The following is a 23,743-nucleotide window of genomic DNA, read 5'->3' as shown; positions in this document are numbered from 1 at the left end:
TCCAGAGACTGWGATGGTCATTGCAAAATGTTGATTGGCAGAGGCAACCAGGTTTTTGTAAAAAATTGTCCTGGTACTGGATAAAGTTTATGATGCTGTTGACCTTAACAAGGGCCTTAGGACCAGTGGAAGCAAAATAGCCCCATAACATCAAAGATCCACCACCCTATTTTACAGTAGGTATAGGGTTATTTTCTTCTTATGCATCCTTATTTCGACGCCAAACTCACCACTGGTGTGCATGGCCAAAGGGTTATATTAACATGTCATCTGACCATAGCACCGGTTCCAATCCAAGTGCCAATGCCGTTTTAGCAAGTCATCCATTTTTGTTGGATGACATGAAAATGAGAGTTCTTTGTCCACACACACACACTAGTGGTTGAGTATTTGTKTTTACCTAACCAGCTTCTACACCCCCCCAGTTAATTTCCAATGCATAAGGAGATTTTCAATGCAGAAGTAGTTTGACCATCGCTGTCCATCACTGAGCTGCGTGTTCTTGARCTGATAAAAGAAAAATGCATTATTTAGGTTGCCATGACAATGGCTTCTGGAGACCACGTTTACAATACAGACTATTTGAGTGGTTACCAAGCTCACATGAGGATATGGATTTTTTTTACCATACATATAGTATCTCTCCCTCTGGACTGAATATTAACAGCAATACTACAAGAGTCAAAAGAAGAGCTTGGGTGTGTTGCTGTAGCAAACATGTACAGCCTTTATTAATGACAGTAAGGAGAGTCTTTCCCTCACTGGAGGAGACCTATCACCAAGGTACTCTGCTCTTACTGTTAACTGCAAACACACACAGTGTGATTCGAGAGGACCATTTCTCAGCCAGGAAGACACATACTCTATAAACGGAACAAGAGCACAGTTTTATAGTGAGTCATTCATCTTCCCCTCCCTGCCCACCTACAACGACTCACAACGAGGTACAGTGAGCCGCACCAATCCAAAACCAGCCACAAGGAGGGGCATGTAAACCTGGGCTATCAAACACGTCGTAGTCAGGCACCAGCCAACACAGAACTCACTGAGACAGCCACAATAGCTGTTTGATGATTTCTCTGTCCTTGTTGGAACTATTACATTGACTGCATAGTAGTTTTTCATTTGTTGCTACCTTGCTAGGCAGAAATTAAAATCTATATTTTCCCCGGGCTGGGCCTATAGCTTCTTTGTTTATTAGTTACAGTAGCCATCTAATAGACCGCTCTCTTTAATTCTTTAATTGAAGGCTCTATAAGATGAGCTTTGATTGATGTGTTTCTCTGCTAGTGTTGCCCATAGGGAGCAACAGAGTAGTACGGTAGTACAGCATCCAGCAGGAGAGCCACTGTGAGTCTAAGCCCTTGGTTCGCGATAACTACTAAGCTAACCATGGGTCATTTAGCTATTTGATTTGAATTTTAGGACCCCTGTAGGTATAAAAACATGTATTTATTTATTATTTGATAGATTATTGAATTTGGCCTTTACTGCTATAGTCCATAGAAACCCATTGAATAACACATTCATAAATGGCAAAACAGACAGTCAAAAAAGAAATCACGAGGAAGAAGGTTTTGAAGTGTCTGTCCTATATCTAGGAGATATAAGATTTTTTTTTAGACCCATATTAAGTCACTTTGGTTACCGTAAAACTTCAATTGAACACAGTCTCAAATAGCCGCAAATAGGGCAATGGCACACATTTCATCACATAAACTCTGAGTCTAAATGAATTGTTAACGAGGTTACCATGAATTGTTTACGAAGTTTAATGTTTGATTTGTTACATTAAATAATTCAGTAAAAAAACTGCTCGCCATTGGCTGCTTACAKCTAACTGATAAGCACAAAAATAGTCCACAACTTCGGGAGTAAAGACCTCCAGATATTGTCTGATCGCCCTCTAGTGGCAAAATTATAAACTACCGAAAATGCACAGTCAAAGTGGAGAATAATTATAATAATTACGTTTTTTTTCTTCTCCTAAATAGAGGCATACTAAGACTAAAGAAACATGACACACACTGCAAAAGCTGTTTGCATTAAGGAAATAGATGCCTGGCTCAAATAGAAGCCTGTCACTAATATGCGCCTGTGGTGTTCAGTGATTCAAGCAAATTAACGCCCAGGCTCTTAATTTAAGTTTTACGATTTGGCACTTTTTTCTATTCACTTTTGTGTCGTTTTTACAGTGTGGTACTTGGTCACCTTCTAACAACTCCCCTAATGCTTGTGTGTGTTGAATGGCAAACAAGTGAGTTCTAATGTTACCTGTCGATGTTGGTGACTTATTCGTTTGTAGCTCGGTCTGGACAGTCACTTTTGTGAGAAGACATCTTTGAAATTATTACGTGGACGCCCACGTACTAAAGCTTGTGGGAATTTGTGAGATTCTCCTCTTCGAAGGTGGGGAATTATGAGTTGCTAGCTTAAACGGTTTGAGTTTTACAGACAATTCCTTTGTCCGGATCCTGTTTCACAAGCCAATGTTGGAATAGGCAGAAAGAGGGGATTGAGCTACAGCCACTGCAAGCCATTTTTTACTCTTGACATAATCCTAGTCGCTCTGGATAAGATCTTAAGTGCCCAGATTTTTCACCTAGTTGGCTTAGGATTCAAACCAGCGATCTTCCAGTTACTGGCTCAACGCTCTTAACCGCTAAACTACCAGCTGCCCCCTGAGAAACAGTAAGTCTCATTAAAAACACAGGAGCTATTCAATGTTTTAGAATTATATCACGTGTGACGCGTGGGCACGTCAATCGACTCTAGGGGGTTTTAAAAATGGCAATGAGCTGTGAAATATATATTATGCTTGGCAAGCGGCTATGGTCCATTCATCATCATTATTCCCTCCATATCAATATTTATTGTCAGGGTCCGAGGCTGGATTCAGTCCTGACTCTGACCTCTCTCTCTCTCTGGCCTCTAGCTGCTGTGCACTGTAAAACACAGTGGAACACATCACTGATGAGCTGATCTGAGGATGACCCTTCTTTAAGTTTCAGTCCCAGGGTCCCTGTTCTCATTCTTGTGTAACCCACTGTCTAGGGAAGGACAAGGCCAAGGACTCTATCATGGAGTGTACACTTCAGTGTATTAAGAAGGTTTACTAGTGCTACAGACTGTCATACCCCTGTTACACCTGTGTTTCTATGGGTTTGAATGAAACTTTGTCCGGCGATTGTGATGTTTGTGTTGCGATGTAGCCTACTGATGTAAGCCCACAGTGTTCCACTGCATCTCAGTGCAAGACGCGTCACTACAGTCCCTGGTTCGATTCCAGGCTGTATCACATCCGGCCGTGATTGGGAGTCCCATAGGGTGGCGCACAATTGGCCCAACATCGTCCGGGTTTGGCCAGGGTAGGCCGTCATTGTAAATAAGAATTTGTTCTTAACTGACTTGCCTAGTTAAATAAAAGTAAAAAAATAAAATAGCCTGATGGCCTGATGGCATACAGTGGAGCACAGCATGACTTGATCTGTAAGGGACATGAGGTCAGTAAATCTCATTGGCCGACCCACTGAGTGTGTGACATTCAAAAAACACTGGATATATATTCCAGGAAAAAGGCCAACACAAGGAAATGACTCATGTCATTGTGAAGTGACTGGAGAAAGGCCTTGTTAAAGCCTGAGGGCTCTATTTTCGGCTGGCGTTAAGGAGGTGCTAGTGTCAAATACACGCTCCTTGGAAATTTCGACATGTAAAAGCCAGAGCTTTGCTATTTTCCAACCCTGGCGCCAGGGATAGTAATTTACCTGTCTTATATCAGCTCGTTTGCGCTGAGGTGGGAAAGGCGGAAATATTTTAGCTGTGTCCGTAGATACATGTGCCAATTTCAAGCAGTGCTACTGGTGATATTAAGACTCACCAAAAGCTGGTCTTTGCAGTAACGCAATTGGTTATGGCATCAATTTTGCCTAATCAATAGCCTATAACCAATCTTTTATTGAAATATGACGAGCAGCTAAACAGTGAACAGACATTCCTGCTTTTTCTTTATATCGGACATTATTTTTGTCCATGCAGCTCCTTTGAAAAGTTGGGATGTGCATAAAACCCTCCATAGTCTAAGTTGCCTTGTCTGTATTATATGCCCATGGGAAGCAATTATGGTGCCTGTTACTGTATTTAGACATAGCCTATTTAAAACAAGTTGTTTCATTTTATTAGAATTTGATAAGAATTATACATTGTCTTTTTTCATCAATAGCCTAGTGAATTGAATCATGCCTATTGACTACATTTGGCATGTCTATGTCCAGACTGAAAATTACAGTAGGCCTAGCCCCTATATCAGCGTGAAGGCTATAGCCCATGTTTAACAATGTATTTCCATACTGAAGCAATGCAATAAGAACAATGTGGACTGAAAACATGTTCAACATATTTAGCAAATATGGGGCAGGCTATTTAAAGAACTGCATTTGGTTTGTTAAAATAGAGCCCAGGATGTTTTTATAATGTTTTTCAAATGTTAAATTCCTTACCTAATTATGTCATGCATAATTCATTTGAGGATTGTTTTTAGACCTTAAGTGTTGGCGTCTGCTGATTTAAAAGAAAATATGCCGAAATTAAATTGCACAATACTGACACCCGCAGACATAATAGATACAGCCATTCAAAAACAGAATACTCTAAGATACAGATATGCCCTAAAAAAATTGTTTTTTAAATGTATAAAAAATATGCTCACACAAACACATATACATACACTGCAGCGCCATTATAATCCAACTGTTTTGTTAGTATTCATAGCCTCCTCTTCACCTCTTCCCCCCTCCCTGCTTGTTGGTACTTGCTGTCTTTCAAACCTCTGCAGTCTTCCCACGTTCCATTGCCATGTTTATTTATTAATATCTTTATCCATCTCTTTATTCATTTGTTTATCTATTCTACCCTGCCTCCCAGTCTCTCCCTCAAAAGTGGAAAGTGAGCCAGACCAAGATCAGGGTGATCTCCACCGTGATCTTCATCCTGTTTGGCTGTGTCCTCTTCGTGGCGTTGCCGGCGGTCATCTTTAAACACATAGAGGGCTGGAGCACGCTGGAATCCATCTACTTTGTGGTCATCACCCTCACCACCATCGGCTTCGGCGACTTTGTGGCCGGTGAAAAAGGTCTTGAAAAAGGTATTTAAGAGCTGTCTTTTCTGACTATGTTGTATGTTCTTCCTCTGTTATCGCGCCTTCTGTGTCTTAGAAAGAGTTTGTTTGAAATCACACGTGTGCTTAATCTACTGAGACAAAACGTGATTTCTGTACCCTTCTTCACAATAGAAGATCAATAATCAATACTCTGTGTGACATAGCCTCTCTCTCCTTCACTCTCTTTCTGCTCTCTGGCTAGAGGTGTGATATCACTAAAAGCTTGTATAGTCTTTATTAGATGTGTGTCTGTCTCCTCCCAATAGGTGGTTCTGAAATAGAGTATCTGGACTACTACAAGCCTGTGGTGTGGTTCTGGATCCTGATTGGTCTAGCCTACTTTGCTGCCGTGCTCAGTATGATAGGAGACTGGTTCAGAGTAATCTCCAAGAAAACCAAGGAGGAGGTACGTGATGTGTGTGGAAAACACTGCACCAAACCACAATACACAGTCACAGATACTTCCTATAGATAATTTCAGAAGCTATACTATAGGTATCCTATACCATAAGTATCTGTGGTACACTGGTAATCACTGCATGTTGAAATGTGGAAGGGAACCAAGATGGGAAGATCACAGCTAAGAACAAACGTTCCCAGAACTTTAGAGAGCATTCCCTTAAGTCTCATTAGGTCATTTCACAGACATGTTTCCATGATGTGCAAGGAATGTTTCCAAGAGACCATTTTTTTTATGTCAAATGTTCTCAGAACATAAGATATTAATCAAATCAAATCACATTTTATTTGTCACATGCGCCGAACACAACAGGTGTAGACCTTACAGTGAAATGCTTACTTACAAGTCCTTAAAAACTTCTTAAAGCATTGTTGKTTAARAAAAAAAAGTGTTAAGTAAAAAATAGACAATAAAAGTAACAAATAATTAAAGAGCAGCAGTAAGAATAACAATAGCGAGGCTATATACAGGGGGTACCGGTACAGAGTCAATGTGCAGGGGCACCAGTTAGTCAAGCTAATTGAGGTAATATGTACATGTAGGTAGAGTAGCAGCAGCAAAAAAGAGGGGTCTGGGTAGCCCTTTGATTAGCTGTTCAGGAGTCTTATGGCTTGGGGGTAGAAGCTGTTAAGAAGCCTTTTGGACCTAGACTTGGCGCTCTGGTACCGCTTGCCGTRCGGTAGCAGAGAGAACAGTCTATGACTAGGGTGGCTGGAGACAATTTTTAGGGCCTTCCTCTGACACCGCCTGGTATAGAGGTCCTGGATGGCAGGAAGCTTGGCCTCAGTGATGTACCGGGCCGTACACACTACCCTCTGTAGTGCCTTGCGGTCGGAAGCAGAGCAGTTGACATACCAGGCAGTGATGCAACCAGTCAGGATGCTCTCGATGGTGCAGCTGTAGAATCTTTTGAGAATCTGGGGACCCATGCCAAATATATTTTGTCTCATGATGGGGAATAGGCTTTGTCGTGCCCTCTTCACGACTGTCTTAGTGTGTTTGGACCATGTTAGTTTGTTGGTGATGTGGACACTCTCAACCCAGGTTGAGAGCTTCAAGGAACTTGAAGCTCTCAACCTGCTCCACTGCAGCCCCGTCAATGAGAAAGAGGGCGTGCTCGGTCCTCCTTTTCTGTAGTCCACAATCATCCTTTTTGTCTTGATCACATTGAGGGAGAGGTTGTTGTCCTGGCACCAACAAGCCAGGTCTCTGATCCTCCCTATAGGCTGTCTCATCATTGTTGGTGATCAGGCCTACCACTGCTGTGTCATCGTCAAACTTGATGATGGTGTTGGAGTCATGCCTGGCCATGCAGTCATTGTGAACAGGGAGTACAAGAGGGGAATGAGACAGCACCCCTGGGGGCCCCGGTGTTGAGGATCAGCGGGGATGTATTGTTACTACTGTTAAGAATTATGTTCTCAATGTTCATAAACTGAACTTCAATTAACTACTCAGTCTGCAACCCAGAATTTGTAAGATACTGGTTGAAATGAAAACGACAGAGGCCAGCCTACAATAGTCAAATGTTTATTCACGAGAGGCTCCCCGTTGTACAAACCATCTTTTATACTGGCTCCTTACGCACATACCTTCCCACAAAAACAGTAGGTATCCTACGCACATACTGTTATACTACCAAGTCTCTCAGAGGCCTAGCTGACGAGACCTTGAGAAATCCTCCTGTCCTCCTAAGTTTTCTGTTCTCGGTATCTTTTCGCCCCCCCCCCCCATACAAGTTCAAATCCTGAGCTACGCCTTGCTCAGACAGTCTGGGTTTTTCCACTATACAGATACTTGCTTTTTCATCGTCTCCTGACTAAAACTACACACATCATCAGAATATAATTTTAGAATTCTAATCAATTTCATACAATTATATGGTTTCAGGGTGGAATATTCTAATCATTAATTTAAACATATAAATTCCATTATCACCTACCTTTACCACCTGGGGGCGGCCTGTCAGGAGGTTCAGGATCCAGTTGCAGAGTGAGGTGTTTAGGCTCAGGGTCCTTAGCTTAGTGATGAGCTTTGAGGGCACTATGGTGTTGAACGCTGAGCTGTAGTCAATGAATAGCATTCTCACATAGGTTTTCCTTTTGTCCAGGTTGGGAAAGGGCAATGTTGAGTGCATTAGAGATTGCATCATCTGTGTATCTTTTGGGGCAGTATGCAAATTGGAGTGTGTCTAGGGTTTCTGGGATACTGGTGATGATGTGAGCCATGACCACCATCCTTTCAAAGCACTTCATGGCTACAGACGTGAGTGCTACAGGTTGGTAGTCTTTTAGGCAGGTTACCTTAGTCTTCTTGCGCACAGGGACTATGGTGGTCTGCTTGAACCATGTTGGTATTAAAGACTCAGTCAGGGACCGGTTGAAAATGTCAGTGAAGACACTTGCCAGTTGGTCAGCGCATGCTCGGAGTACACGTCCTGGTAATCCGTCTGACTCTGTGGCCTTGTGAATGTTGACCTGTTTTAAAGGTCTTACTCACATCAGCTACGGATAGCGTAGCGTAGCTGGTAGGCTCGTGTCACTGGGCAGCTCTCGGCTGTGCTTCCCTTTGTAGTCTGTAATAGTTTGCAAGACCTGCCACATTCGACGAGCATCGGAGCCATTGTAGTACGATTCAATCTTAGTCCTGTATTGATGCTTTGCCTGTTTGTTGGTTGTTCGTCAGAGGGCATAGTGGGATTTTTTAGAAGCTTCCGGGTTAGAGTCCCGCTCCTTGAAAGCGGCAGCTCTAMCTTTTAGCTCAGTGCGGATGTTGCCTGTAATCCATGGCTTCTGGTTGGGGTATGTACGTACGGTCACTGTGGGGATGATGTCATCGATGCACTTATTGATGAAGCCAGTGACTGATGTGGTGTAGCCCTCAATGCCATCGGARGAATCCCGGAACATTTTCCAGTCTGTGCYAGCAAAATAGTCATGTAGCTTAGCATCTGCTTCATCTGACCACTTTCTTATTGACCGAGTCACTGGTGCTTCCTGCTTTAGTTTTTGCTTGTAAGCAGGAATCAGGAGGATAGAATTATGGTCAGATTTGTCAAATGGAGGGCGAGGGAGAGCTTTGTACGCGTCTCTGTGTGTGGAGTAAAGGTGGTCTAAAGTTTTTTTCCCCTCTGGTTGCACTACCTCTTGACGCTAGGGGTCAGATTTTTTATTTTTTTTAAATAACGTCCCCAAGGTAAACAGACTATTTCTCAGGTCCAGATCGTAGAATATGCATATAATTTACAGATTAGGATAGAAAACACTCCAAAGTTTCCAAAACTGTCAAAATATTGTCTGTGAGTATAACAAAACTGATTCTGCAGGCGAAAACCTGAGAAAATCTCATCCGGAAGTGATTTTTTATATTTTTTATAATCTGTGTTTCCTGGCACGTCTTTCTTCCATTTAAAGGGGTATCAACCAGATTCCTTTTCCAATGGCTTCCTCAGGCTGTGACCAGGCTTTAGACATAGTTTCAGGCTTTTATTTTGAAAAATTAGCGAGATATTTCAAAACTAGTCAGGTGTCCTCTGATTAGTTCCTGCGCGCGAGAGGGGTAGCTCTCCATTTTCTTTTTCTCTCTTATTCAACCGGTCCGGTTGAAATATTATCGATTATGTTTGTTAAAAACAACCTGAGGATTGATTATAAAAAACATTTGACATGTTTCTACGACCATTACGGATACTTTTTGGAATTTTCGTCGAACGGAACGAGGCTTTGGTTTTCTGAACATAAAGCGCAACCCAAATGGCGTTTTTTTGTTATAAAAGTAATATTTATCGAACAAAAATAACATTTTTTGTGTAACTGGGAGTCTCGTGAGTGCAAACATCCGAAGATTATCAAAGGTAAGCGATTCATTTTATTGCTTGTCTGACTTTCGTGACCATGCTAATTTGGGGCTAGCTGTTGTAGCATTGATTGATACACTCACAAAAGCTTGGATTGCTTTCGCTGCAAAGCATATTTTCAAAATCTGACACGATAGGTGGATTAACAACAAGCTAAGCTGTGTTTTGGTATATTTCACTTGTGATTGCATGATTATAAATATTATTAGTAATATTTTGCGCCCTGCAATTCAGCGGTTGTTTAGGAAAATGATCCCGCTAAAGGGATCTGTAGCGCAGAGAAGTTAACATGCTGGTAGAAATTAGGTAAAATGGATTTGAGTTTTTTCCCGGCAACTGGGAGCACCACCTCTGGATGAGCATTTTCCTGTTTGCTTATGGCGGAATACAGCTCATTGAGTGTGGTTTTAGTTMCAGCATTGGTTAGTTGTGGGACATAGACAGCTACGAAAAATACAGATGAAAACTCTCTTGGTAAATAGTGTGGTCTACAGCTTATGATGAGATACTCTACTGTAAGACATCCTTAGATTTCGTGCACCAGCTGTTGTTTACAAATACACATAGACCGTCACCCCGTCTTACCAGAGGCTGCTGTTCTATACTGCCGAAAAAGCTTTAAACCAGCCAGCTGTATGTTATTCATGTCGTCGTTCAGCCACGACTCKGTGAAACATAAGATATTACAGTTTTTTATGTCCCGTTGGTAGGATGTACGTGATCGTAGTACGTCTATTTAATTATCGATAGATTGTACGTTGGCTAATAGGACCGATGGTAAAGGTTGATTACCCTCTCGGCGACGGATCCTCACAAGGCACCCTGACCTTCGTCCACGATGCCTCCGTATCTTCCTCCTGTGAATGAYGGGGATTAGGGTCTTGTTGGGTGTCTGAAATAAATCCTTCCCGTCTGTCTCGTTGAAGAAAAACTATTCCTCCAGTACGGGGTGAGTAATCGCTGTCCTGATATCCAGAAGCTCTTTTCGRTCATAAGACACAGTGGCAGAAACATTATGTACAAAATAATTTACATATAAYGCAAAAAAACATACACAATAGCACAATTGGTTACGGGGTTGTAAAACGGCAGCCATCTCCATCGGCACCATTCTCTATTAATGTTCTAGACGCGTTAAATGTAAATGTTGCAGGAACATTCATGTGTCAAATCAAATCAAATTTTGTTGGTCACATACACATATTTAGCAAATGTTATTGTGGGTGTAGCTAAATGCTACAACATTGCAGTAGTATCTAACAATTCACAATAATACACACAAATCTAAAAGTAAAAGAATGTATAAATATTAGATCGAGCAATGATCTAAAATACARYAGAATAGAATACAGTATATACATGAGATGAGTAAAGCAGTATGTAAACATTATTTAAACATTATGAAAGTGACTAGGGTTCCATTATTAAAGTGACCAGTGATTTCTATGTATGGAAGCTGGCTAGTGATGGCTCTTTAACAGTCTGATGGCCTTGAGATAGAAGCTGTTTTTCAGTCTCTCGGTCCCAGCTTTGATGCACCTGTACTGACCTTGCCTTCCGGATGATAACGGGGTGAACAGGCCGTGGCTCGGGTGTTTGATGTCCTTGATGATCTTTTTGGCCTTCCTGTGACATTGGGTGCTGGAGGTGTCCTGGAGGGCAGGTAGTTTGTACCCAGTGATGTGTTGGGCAAACCGCACCACCCTCTGGAGAGCCCTGCAGTTGAGGACGGTGCAGTTGACGTACCAGGCGGTGATACAGCCCGATAAGATGCTCTCAATTGTGGGTTTTAGGGACCAAGCCAAATTCAGCTTCCTGAGGTTGAAGAGGCACTGTTGCGCCTTCTTCACCACACTGTCTGTGTGGGTGGACCATTTCAGATCGTCAGTGATGTGTATGCAGAGGAACTTGAAGTGTTCCACCTTCTCCACTGCGGTCCCGTCAATGTGGATAGGGGCGTGCTCCCTCTGCTGTTTCCTGAAGTCCACGATCAGCTCCCTTGTTTTGTTGACATTGAGTGAGAGGTTATATTCCCGGCACCACTCTCTCTTGTTGGTAATCAGGCCTACTACTGTTGTGTGGTCTGCAAACTTAATGATTRAGTTGGAGGCATGTGTGGCCACGCTGTCATGGGTGAACAAGGAGTACAGGAGGGGGCTGCGCATGCACCCTTGTGGGACCCCCGAGTTGAGGATCAGAGAAGTGTAGTTGTTGTTTCCTACCTTCACCACCTGAGCGCKGCCCGTCAGGAAGTGCAGGACCCAGTTGCACAGGGCCGGGTTCAGACCCAGGGCCCCGAGCTTAATGATGAGCTTGGAGGGTACTATGGTGTTGAATGCTGATAGTCTGGGGTGGAAGCCTTGCGAKSGTTAACATGCTTAAATGACTCACTCACATCGGCCACGGAGAGCCTACAGTCCTTGGTAGCGGGCGGCATCAGTGGCACTGTGTTATCCTGAAAGCGGGCGAAGAAGAWKTTTAGCTTGTCCGGAAACAAGACGTCAGTGTCCACGATGTGGCTGATTTTCCCTTTGTAGWCTGTGATTGTCTGTAGACCCTGCCACACGTCTCGTGTCTGAGCCATTGAATTGCGACTCCACTTTGTCTCTGTACTTACGTTTTGCCTGTTTGATTGCCTTACAAACAGTGTAGTTATTCCATCTGTATTTGGCCAAATTCCCAGTCATCTTGCCATGGTTAAATGTGGTGGTTTGCGTTTTCAGTTTTACGAGAATGCTTCCATCTGTCCATGATTTCTGRTTTGGGTAGGTTTTAATAGTCAAAGTGGGTAGAACATCTCCTATACACTTTCTGATGAACTCAGTCACCATATCCGTGTATTCGTCAATGTTATTCTCAGAGGTTACATGGAACATATCCCAGTCCGTGTGATCAATACAATCTTGAAGCATGGATTTCGATTGGTCAGACCAGCATTGAATAGACCTTAGCACAGGTACTTCCTGTTTGAGTTTCTGCCTATAGGAAGGGAGGAGCAAAATGGAGTCGTGATCAGATTTGCCGAAGGGAGGGCGGGGGAGGGCCTTGTAGACATTTCGACAAGTTGAGTAGCAGTGGTCCAATGTTTTCCCAGCGCGAGTACTACAGTCAATGTKTTGGTAGAACTTCAGAAGCATTTTCCTCAAATTTCTTTGTTAAAATTCCCAGCTACAATAAATGTGGCCTCAGGATATGTGGTTTCCAGTTTGCATAAAGTCCAGTGTAGTTCTTTGAGGGCCATCGTGGTAACGGCTTGAGAGGGAATATACACGGCTGTGACTACTGTGACTATAACCGAAGAGAATTCTCTTGGGAGGTAATGCAGTCGGCATCTGACTAAGCTATTCTAGGTCGGGTGAACAAAAGGACTTGAGTTTCTGTATGTTATCACACCATGAGTAGTTAATAATGAAACATACACCCCCGCCTTTCTTCTTCCCGGAGAGTTCTTTATTCCTGTCTGCAGAATGTACTGAGAACCCAGCTGGCTGTATGGACRGATAAAGTATATCCCGAGAGAGCCATGTTTCCATGAAACAGAGTATGTTACAATCCCTGATGTCTCTCTGGAGGGAGATCCTCGCCCTGAGCTCATCTACTTTATTATCCAGAGACTGAACATTAGCCAGTAATATACTCGGAAGTGGTGGATGGTGTGCACGCATCCTGAGTCGGACTCGAAGTTCACTTCGAATACCTCTTCTCCGCCGGTGGTGTTTTGGAGCAGCCTCTGGAATAAGTTCAATTGCCCTGGGGGATACAAACAAAAGATCCACTTCAGGAAAGTCGTATTCCTGGTCATAATGTTTGTGAGTTACCACCGCTCTGATATCCAAAAGTTAATTACGGCTGTACGTAATAACACAAAAAAAATCTGGGCTAATAATGTAAAAAATAACATAYAAAAAACAAAACACTGCAAAGTTGCTTAGKAGCTAGAAGCAGAGCTGCCATATGTCGGCTTCATCTACACACTTTATTATCTATTTTTCTGTGGGTTAGGAGTATATTCCATCAACGTCCCATCAAACATACACAGACCATGATTGTCATTTTCTCAGAACAAAAGATATTAACAGAACTGAGATTTACTTCGAAGTGCAGWTACTCTATTGCTTACACCTATCAAGTTGTTTCAGTTCTACACAAGTGCCTAGGGTGGAGGGTTTCTTGACAGGGCCTAGCTATACTGGCCAATAAGGACATGCCCTAGAGATGTCCTTTATTCGGACAGTGGTTAGGGCATTCATCATTGGTGCTTGTGGTCTGGGTTCGAGAACTGCTAGGGAAGTCGTCCTCCTMTCACATTCTTAGCAATATATTAATGTCATTATTGCCGTTTGGAATTGCTTTTATCAGACATTTCGAATGTTCATATGGAAATATAATTTATGTTTATTATAATTGTATAGATTTCTCCTTTTTCACGCATTTCTAGAACATTAGGTAACAGCTTTGTTTCTTTCTGCACGACCTCCAGATGCTTTTTCAGGTTTGATGTAGTGTTTCTGGACGAAGAGATCAATGCACCCTTTGCAGAGTTTGCATTTGACTAAAATTGTTGTTCTCTTTTTCCTCGATTAACTCAAATTAATGGGAGCATTTCCACAGGGAAAGGGTTAGGGTTAGGGACAACAACTGAGCTGCTATGTTTCTTTGATTTTCAGCTTTACGATAGCCAATTGTAAACAAGTTAGCCTACAGTATGAATTCCGTTAGCATGAGACAAGGCTTTAAAAAATGGGTTACTTGAAAACGTAACTAATAATATTACAATATCTCAGATGATGAGCAAATCCCTGATTTAGATTTTTTTTTTATTCATTGAATCAGACATTGTAGACTATTCTGAAACGGTGATCAACAGTGTTGTTGTCATGGAAGAAGTTGACAAAGTTTTGAAATCAGTGGAATGCCCGGTGGAAGCAGAGTATGAAAGCTAAGGACATGGAGAAAATGCTGCCGTTTGATTGCAAATATGTGGATGGAGTCGAAAAGAGAACACACAGAAGGCTGTTGTATAAAACACCTGTCTCTGGATTACATCTTCAAACTAAGGACAACAATGGCATCCGTGACAGAGGGAGAAACATTCATCCTTGTATACAGGTAAGAGAGTCTAGCTAGCTACATTTTCAGATATTATACATTTCTAATTTGGCAAGAAAGTCATTTTCATTGCAAGTTAAAGTGTACTGTTAGCTAGTATGATCTGTAGTAATATTATTCCTATCTCAGAAATYMATTTGCATTGCTAGTTATAGCCTATGTTAGCTAGCTAGCTAACATTGAACCTAGTTGGTTAGCTTTCGCTACCTGCAGATTCATGCATGGTAATAGCGTTATAAATTATGGTTCATGTCCAAACAAAAGATTCCACTATGCAAGTAACTATTTCACTGTACCATTTACATCTTCTGTATCCTGTGCATGTGACAAAAAAATTGCTTTTATTTGATATAGTGTGTGTTTACCAGAGATGTGAAGAACAACATGACCTGCACCAAGTCAAATTAGAATTTTCATGTCGATAGACGTAGTATAAACCAGCCTTTAGTCTAGAAATCTCTKGTTGTTTAATACACTACCGTACTCACTCTGTTTAGCACATGGCCTCAGATGTGAATCCTTAAAGAGATGGGTGGGGATAAGGCATAAGACAGTGTGAACGATGCTGAATGGGTGTAGACAAAGACGAGCTCTCCAGTAGGTGTACCAAAACATGCAAGGTCCATTTTCTCAAAAGTGGGGTTACAAGTTTATCAACTTTCAAAGCAGAATTACTTTCCCATTGTTCCTCAACTGTAGTGTATGATATACCATTTTCTAGCTCTGAGTCTCTACTTTTATCCAATGTAAAAAACACTGTTTAAAATTATTTTGCTACTTAAGACTGACTAGAGCCGATCGGTCACATATATTACGGTAATATATTAGTGTAAGTAATTATTACCCCAAACACTGGTCCCAAGTGATTCTGTTGCAATTTGTCTTTTTTTCCACATAAAAACTTGAAGATGGAACTGTGTTTTGTTTTGTTTTGGTATAACTGGCATCATCATTCCTTATTAAATGTCAAATGTGAGAAAGTACAGACATACTACTGTAAATATACACATTCCTAATCATCTGAGAATATGGCAACCATGTTCTGAGTTTGTTTCTATCGGCAACAAATCAGGAATGTTACAAATAGAAATGCAATGACTAGAGCTGATGTTATTGCTTATARGAGACACATGTTTGTTCTACATGGTATATGTGGTGTGGATTTCAAAAAGACAACAGAGTTCACTTTGAGATGCTCTGTTACAGTTTAAGTCGGAAGTTTACATACACCTTAGCCAAAAACATTTAAACACMGTTTTTCACAATTCCTGACATTTAATCCTAGTAAAAATTGTTTTAAGTCAGTTAGGATCACCACTTTATTTTAAGAATGTGAAATGTCATAGTATTAGTAGAGAGAATGATTTATTTCAGCTTTTATTTCTTTCATCACATTCCCAGTGGGTCAGAGCGTTTTACAATACTCTCAATTAGTATTTGGTAGCATTGCCTTTAAATTGTTTCACTTGGCTCAAAAGTTTCAGGTAGCCTTCCACAAGCTTCCCACAATAAGTTGGGTGAATTTTGGCCATTCCTCCTGACAGAGCTGGTGTAACTGAGTCAGTTTTTAGGCCTCGATGCTTGACACGCTTTTTCAGTTCTGCCCACAAATTGTCTTTAGGATTGAGGTCAGGGCTTTGTGATGGCCACCCCAATACCTTGACTTTGTTGTCCATAAGCCATTTTGTAAGTATGCTTGGGTCATTATCCATTTGGAAGACCCATTTGTGACCAAGCTTTAACTTCCTGGCTGATGTCTTGAGATGTTGCTTCAATATAATCTACATAATTTTTCACCCTCATGATGCCATCTATTTTGTGAAGTGCACCAGTCCCTCCTACACAAAGCACCCCCACAACACGATGCTGCACCCCCGTGCTTCATGGTTGGGATGGTGTTCTTCGGCTTGCAAGCATCCCCTTTTGTCCTCCAAACATAACGATGGACATTATGGCCAACAGTTCTATTTTTGTTCATCAGACCAGAGGACATTAATCCAAAAAGTACGATCTTTGTCCCCATGTGCAGTAGCAAAGTAGGCTTTTTTATGGAGGTTTTGGAGCAGTGGCTTCTTCCTTGCTGAGCGGCCTTTCAGGTTATGTCGGTATAGGACTCGTTTTACTGTGGATATAGGTCCTTTGCTGTTGTTCTGGGATTGAATTGCACTTTTCGCACCAAAGTACGTTCATCTCTAGGAGACAGAACGCGTCTCCTTCCTGAGCGGTATGACTGCTGCATGGTCCCATGGTGTTTATACTTGCGTACTATTGTTTGTACAGATGAACGTAGTACCTTCAGGCGTTTGGAAATTGCTCCCAAGGATGAACCAGACTTGTGGAGGTCTACAATAATTTTTCTGAGGTCTTGGCTGATTTCTTTTGAATTTTCCCATGATGTCAAGCAAAGAGGCACTGAGTTAAGGTAGGCCTTGAAGTACATCCACAGGTACACCTCCAATTGACTCAAATTATGTCAATTAGCCTATCAGAAGCTTCTAAAGCCATGACATCATTTTCTGGAATTTTCCAAGCTGTTTAAAGGCACATTCAACTTAGTGTATGTAAACTTTTGACCCACTGGAATTGTGATACAGTGAATTTTAAGTGAAATAATCTGTCTGTAAACAATTAGGCCATGTCAAGAATTAGGCCTGTCAAGAACAAAACCTAACCCCTCCTGCCTAGGCACTGAAACAACCTAGATCTGAAACAACTTGATAGGTGTAAGCAATAGGGTGAATGCACTTTGAAGTAAATCTCAGCTTTGTTAAAAGTACACTCAAGAAAAAAACATACTTATATCAGTGATTCAGGAGTATCATTAAAATAGTTAAAATGCCCCTAGAGTCGATTGAGACACTGTTGCGTCAATCTAAGTTACATAACAAATAAATTCCCATCAAAAATTATCAGTTTCAGCTAGAGATATTGAGGTTTTTGCATTGGCTGCGTATCAATCCACCGCATCCGTCAGTGTCGTACTACCGAAAAGTGGCAGCTGGTTGAAGAGAATGCAAAGAGTGTGCAAAGCTGTCGTCAAGGCAAAAGGTGGCTACTTTGAAGTATATCAAAATATATTAGATTTGTTTAACACTTTTTTGGTTCCTACATGATTACATGTGTTATTTCATAGTTTGATGTCTTTACATATTATACAATGTAAAAAACAGTAAAATAAGAAAGCCCTGGAATGAGTAGGCGTGTCCAATTTCTTGAACTTGGTACTTTAGACAGGCACTTCAAAACCTTTCATTCTTAATGTATTTCATTTTTTTACTGTCCTTTTTGCCATTTATGAAATGTTTATTATATGCCAAAATTCAATATTAATCCCCCAAAAAATTATAAAAAAAATTCTTTATACGTTAAAGGCGGTCTTACAATTTCAAATCAAAATAAGCTAAATTCCATAGTTCATGACCATCTTAAAAAAAAACAATTCCATATGTCAGCCTTAGCACCCCCCCAACATCTTAGACTCTAATTAATTTATATGCCTCCACCCATATTTGACAACTATACAGAAAACCCTTAAATTGTTGAAATAAGTAAATCAAATCAATAAGAGAATAGTCAAATGAACTGATAAGTGACACAGACATGGTGGCATGGCAACAAGATCTGAATACTGTGCACCAAGAGGTTGTGAGTTCAAATCCCAGATGAGGACATGTTGAAGAATAATTACTGTGTAAATGACCATGCAYAATATAATCATGTATCTCAAAGTGCATCACATATGTAAGTTGAAAACATTATGTTAAAAGCAGTATGAGTATCCCTTGCCAACAGGCAAAAATAGTTGTGAATGGATCAGTGGTTCACCAATCAGGGCCTTGATGGGCAACAGTAACAAGGTGTGATGTGTAATGAAACATGTTTTGTGGAGAACATTTCTTTGGGACCATCAGGCGGGTCCTGACAAATGATACACAAAAATGTTCTTGAAACGTGTATATAACATTACTATCTTACATTCTGATAACATAGCAACCATGTTCTGTGTATGTTTGGTGGGACGTTGATGGAATATTCTCCTAACCCTCCTAATTCTCCTAAAACTGGACACGAATGTTCTTGCAACGTCCCATAAAACAAATCAATAACATTAATGTTGTATATTCTGAGAACATTGTAACCACGTTATAGATAAGTTCTGCTTGACATTAAGGCAATGTTCTGCTAACTTTAACACCAAAACATCCAAAGGTTTTTGCTAGCATACAATGTTCCCCATACTAACGAAAAACTGGTCTCTCAAACAATAGGGGAACATTACAAAAACATTCTCTCTCCCTAGAATTGTTAGCTGGAATGTAGCTGTGAATTCACCCAATCACAGCACAACAAGTTGTGACCATATATCAAATCCCCAAACAGGGTGAGGCAAAGTGTTTACTAGAGTATTCGACCACGACCTGGCATATTCAACACCGACCTAAAACGGATTACTTCAAAATAAACCAACCTTTTAGATCAGATGTATAGTATATCTTCTTAACCATTTTACACTGAGTGTACAAAACATTAGGAACACCTTGCTAATATTGTGTTGCATCTCCTTATGCCCTCAAAACAGCCTCAATTCGTCAGGGCATGGACTATAACAGTGGCAGGTAACCCTGTTCTTCGCGTGCCGTAGATACTGCAGGATTTTGGTCCAACTAGGGACAACACCTGACCAACTGAGTTAATTTATCAGTGATTACCTAAATTAAACACACCTGGTGTTCCAGGACAAAAACATGAAGTGGGGCTGCCTACCCCTGGACTACAAGGTGTTGAAAGCATTCCACAGGGATGCTGGCCCATATTGACTCCAATGCTTCCCACAGTTGTGTCAAGTTGTCTGGATGTCCTTTGGGTGGTGGACAATTCTTGATACACACAGGTAACTGTTGAGCGTGAAAAMCCCAGCAGTGTTGCAGTTCTTGACACACTCAAACCAGTGCACCTACAACCATACACCGTTCAAAGTCACTTCAGTCTTTTGTCTTGCCCATTCAACCTCTGTATGGCAAACACACAATCCATGTCTAAATTGCTTAAAAATAATTATTTACCCTGTCTCCTCCCCTTCATCTACACTATATTGGAAGTAGGATTTAACAGGTGACATCAATAAGGGATCATAGCTTCTGTCACGTTTCCTGACCTGTTTTCTCTTGTTTTGTATGTGTTTAGTTGGTCAGGGCGTGAGCTGGGTGGGAATTCTATGTTGTGGTGTCTAGTTTGTCCTTTTCTATGTCAGCCTAGTGTGGGTTCTCAATCAGAGGCAGATGGGTAGTCGTTGTCTCTGATTGAGGACTCATATATAGGAGGCTTGTTTTTGTGTTGGGAGTTTGTGGGTGTTTGGTTTCCTGTCTCTGTGATTGTCTGCCAGATAGGTCTGTCTCGGTTTTCACGGTTTGTTATTTTGTAGATTGTTTGTAGTGTTCACTTGTTCTTATAATTAAACATGTTGAGCACTGGCTACGCTGCATTTTGGTCCTCTCCTTCACCCCAGGAAGAACCTTTACAGAAACACCCACCAAACCCGGACCAAGCAGCGTGGCAACGGGCAGCAGCAACAGCAGCAGCAGTACAAGGAGGAATGGACATGGGAGGAGATTCTGGACGGAGAGGGACCCTGGGCAGAGCCAGAGGAGTGTCGCCGTCCCAAAGCGGAGCTGGAGGCATCAAAAGCGGAGAGGCGGCATTATGAGGCGCTTGCAAGGCAGAGTGGCTGGAAACCCGAGAGGCTCACCCAAAGATTTTATTGGGGGGGGCTAAAGGGGAGTGTGGCGAAGCCGGGTTGGATACCTGAGCCAACTCCCCGGGCTTACGTGGAGTGAGAGGGCGTCGTACTGGTCAGACACCGTGTTATGCGGTAAAGCGCACGGTGTCCCCAGTACGCGTGCTTAGCCCAGTGCGGGCTATTCCACCTTGCCGCACCTGGGAGGGCTAGGTTGCATCGAGCTGGATGTCATGAAGCCGGCCCAACGTATCTGGCCTCCAGTACGTCTCCTCGCCGGCGTACATGGCACCAGCCTTACAGGTGGTGTCCCGGTTCGCCTGCATAGCCAGTGCGGGCTATTCCACTCGCCGCACTGGCAGGGCTATGGGGACCATTCAACCTGGTAAGGTTGGAGAGGCTCGGTGCTCAAGAGCCACGTGTCCTCCTTCACGGTCCCGGTATATCCGGCGCCACCTTCCCGCCCAGCCCAGTGCCTCAGTTCCGGCACCACGCACCAGCCTCCTGTGCGTCTCCCAGAGCCCTGTACACACTGTTCCTTCTCCCCGCACTCGCCCTGAGGGTGCGTGCCCTCAGCCGCGGTACCTCCTGTTCCGGCACCACGCATCAGGCCTATAGTGCGTCTCAGCCGGCCAGAGTCCGCCGTCTGCCCAGCGGCGCCTGAACTGCCCGTCTGCCCAGCGGCGTCTGAACTGTCCGTCTGCCCAACGCCTTCTGCACTGCCTGTCTGCCCAGCTCCGTCTGAGCCATCTGTCTGCCCAGCGCCGTCTGAGCCATCTGTCTGCCCAGCGCCGTCTGAGCCATCTGTCTGCCCAGCGCCGTCTGAGCCATCTGTCTGCCGCAGCGCCGTCTGAGCCATCTGTCTGCCCAGCGCCGTCTGAGCCATCTGTCTGCCCAGCGCCGTCTGAGCCATCTGTCTGCCCAGCGCCGTCTGGCCATCTGTCTGCCCAGCGCCGTCTGAGCCATCTGTCTGCCCACCGCCGTCTGAGCCATCTGTCTGCCAGCGCCGTCTGAGCCATCTGTCTGCCCAGCGCCGTCTGAGCCATCCCGTCTGCCCAGCGCCGTCTGAGCCATCGCTCTGCCCAGCGCCGTCGAGCCTCCGTCTGCCAGCGCCGTGAGCCATCCGTCTGCCCAGCGCCGTCTGAGCCATCCGTCTGCCCAGCGCCGTCTGAGCCATCCGTCTGCCCAGCGCCGTTGAGCGCATCCGTCTGCCAGCGCCTTCTGAGCCATCCGTCTGCCCAGCGCCTTCTGAGCCATCCGTCTGCCCAGCGCCTTCTGAGCCATCCGTCTGCCCAGCGCCTTCTGAGCCATCCGTCTGCCCAGCGCCTTCTGAGCCATCCGTCTGCCAGCGCCTCTGAGCGCCCGTCTGTCCCGAGCCGTTAGAGCCGTCAGTCAGGAGCCGCCAGAGCCGTCCGTCAGTCATGGAGGGCTTCCAGAGCCGCCAGCCAGTCAGGAGCTGCCAGAGCCGCCAGCCAGTCAGGAGCTGCCAGAGCCGCCAGCCAGTCAGGAGCTGCCAAGAGCCCGCCAGCCAGTCAGGAGCTGCACAGAGCCGCCAGCCAGTCAGGAGCTGCCAGAGCCGCCAGCCAGTCAGGAGCTGCAGGCCCAGTCAGCTCAGCCGAGCCAGCCAGTCAGGAGCTGCCAGAGCCGCCAGCCAGTCAGGAGCTGCCAGAGCCGCCCAGTCAGAAGCTGCCAGAGCCGCCAGCCAGTCAGGAGCTGCCAGAGCCGCGCCAGTCAGGAGCTGCCAGAGCCGCCAGCCAGTCAGGAGCTGCCAGAGCCGCCAGCCCAGTCAGAGCTGCCAGAGCGCCAGCCAGTCAGGAGCCGCGCGCCGTCAGAGCCGCCAGCCAGTCAGGAGCCGCCAGCCAGTCAGGAGCCGCCAGCCAGTCAGGAGCCGCCCTACAGTCATGAGCCGCTACAGTCATGAGCCGCCCTACAGTCTGAGCCGCCTACAGTCATGAGCCGCCCTAACATCCATGAGCCGCCCTACAGTCATGAGCCGCCCTACAGTCATGAGCCCGCCTACAGTCATGAGCCGCCCTACAGTCATGAGCCGCCCTACAGTCATGAGCCGCCCTACAGTCATGAGCCGCCCTACAGTCATGAGCCGCCTACAGTCATGAGCCGCCTACAGTCATGAGCCGCCCTACATCCGGAGCCGCCCTACAGTCATGAGCTGCCCTACAGTCATGAGCTGCCCTACAGTCCGGAGCTGCCCTACAGTCCGGAGCTGCCCTACAGTCCGGAGCTGCCCTACAGTCCGGAGCTGCCACCCAGTCCGGAGCTGCCACCCAGTCCGGAGCTGCCATTAGTACAGAGTTGTCCTCTGTCCTAAGCTATCCCTCTGTCCTAAGCTATCCCTCTGTCCTAAGCTATCCCTCTGTCCGGAGCTACCTCTCTGTCCGGAGCTACCTCTCTGTCCGGAGCTACCTCTCTGTCCTGAGCTACTCTCTGTCCGGAGCTACCTCTCTGTCCGGAGCTACCTCTCTGTCCGGAGCTACCTCTCTGTCCGGAGCTACCTCTCTGTCCGGAGCTACTCTCTGTTCCTGAGCTACCTCTCTGTCCTGAGTTGTCTCCTCTATTGTAGAGGGGAGTTGGTGAAGGTTCCTGGACCATGGTCGGGGGCGAGGGTCGCCATCAAGGGACGCTAAGGAGGTGGACAAAGACAATGGTGGAGTGGTGCCCTGTCCACCGCCGGAGCCGCCACCGCGGACAGATGCCCACCCAGACCCTCCCCTTGAGTTTTTAGGGGTGCGCCCGGAGTTCGCACCTTGAGGGGGGGGTTCTGTCACGTTCCTGACCTGTTTTCTCTTGTTTTGTATGTGTTTAGTTGGTCAGGACGTGAGCTGGGTGGGAATTCTATGTTGTGTGTCTAGTTTGTCTGTTTTCATGTCAGCCTAGTGTGGGTTCTCAATCAGAGGCAGATGGTAGTCGTTGTCTCTGATTGAGACTCATATATAGGAGGCTTGTTTTGTGTTGGGAGTTTGTGGGTGTTTGTTTCCTGTCTCTGTGATTGTCTGCACCAGATAGGTCTGTCTCGGTTTTCACGGTTTGTTATTTTGTAGATTGTTTGTAGTGTTCACTTTGTTCTTATATTAAACATGTTGAGCACTGGCTACGCTGCATTTTGGTCCTCTCCTTCACCCCAGGAAGAAAACTTTAACACATTCACCTGTATGTCATGGCATTCACCACCTACCCTCCTCCCTAGCAGTGTGCTTAATTCTACTTCAACCCCCTAGTTTACCCTTTAAACGTGGATGGATTTCCCTGATTAATTAAGTTGTAGCATGTATTTTTAAAGGATGATTAATACAGTTAAATTCCAATCGCAAATTAATCATGGGACATCTTACCGCTCTGTCATGTTCATTCTTTTAGCTTAAGTAGATGAAGGAGAACACACACATGCAAGGGTCTGTAACACACACA

The 23,743-nt window shown here is 44.2% G+C and overlaps 1 protein-coding gene across 1 annotated transcript in view; it reads left to right on the top strand.

Moving 5' to 3' along the window:
• LOC111972626 (potassium channel subfamily K member 2-like) overlaps positions 1–23,743 on the top strand; it is a 51,706-nt gene that overhangs the window by 17,755 nt on the left and 10,208 nt on the right. Inside the window, exons 4-5 of the mRNA XM_023999639.2 lie at positions 4,924–5,143; positions 5,425–5,564. Coding sequence (XP_023855407.1) covers positions 4,924–5,143; positions 5,425–5,564 — 360 coding nt within the window. The remainder of the gene's footprint in view (positions 1–4,923; positions 5,144–5,424; positions 5,565–23,743) is intronic.

Source organism: Salvelinus sp. IW2-2015, linkage group LG14, assembly GCF_002910315.2.
Source record: "Salvelinus sp. IW2-2015 linkage group LG14, ASM291031v2, whole genome shotgun sequence".
In the NCBI taxonomy this organism is placed as follows: Eukaryota; Metazoa; Chordata; class Actinopteri; order Salmoniformes; family Salmonidae; genus Salvelinus; species Salvelinus sp. IW2-2015.
The sequence above is the reverse complement of the archived record's forward strand: the minus strand, read 5'-3'. Positions and strand labels throughout refer to the sequence as shown.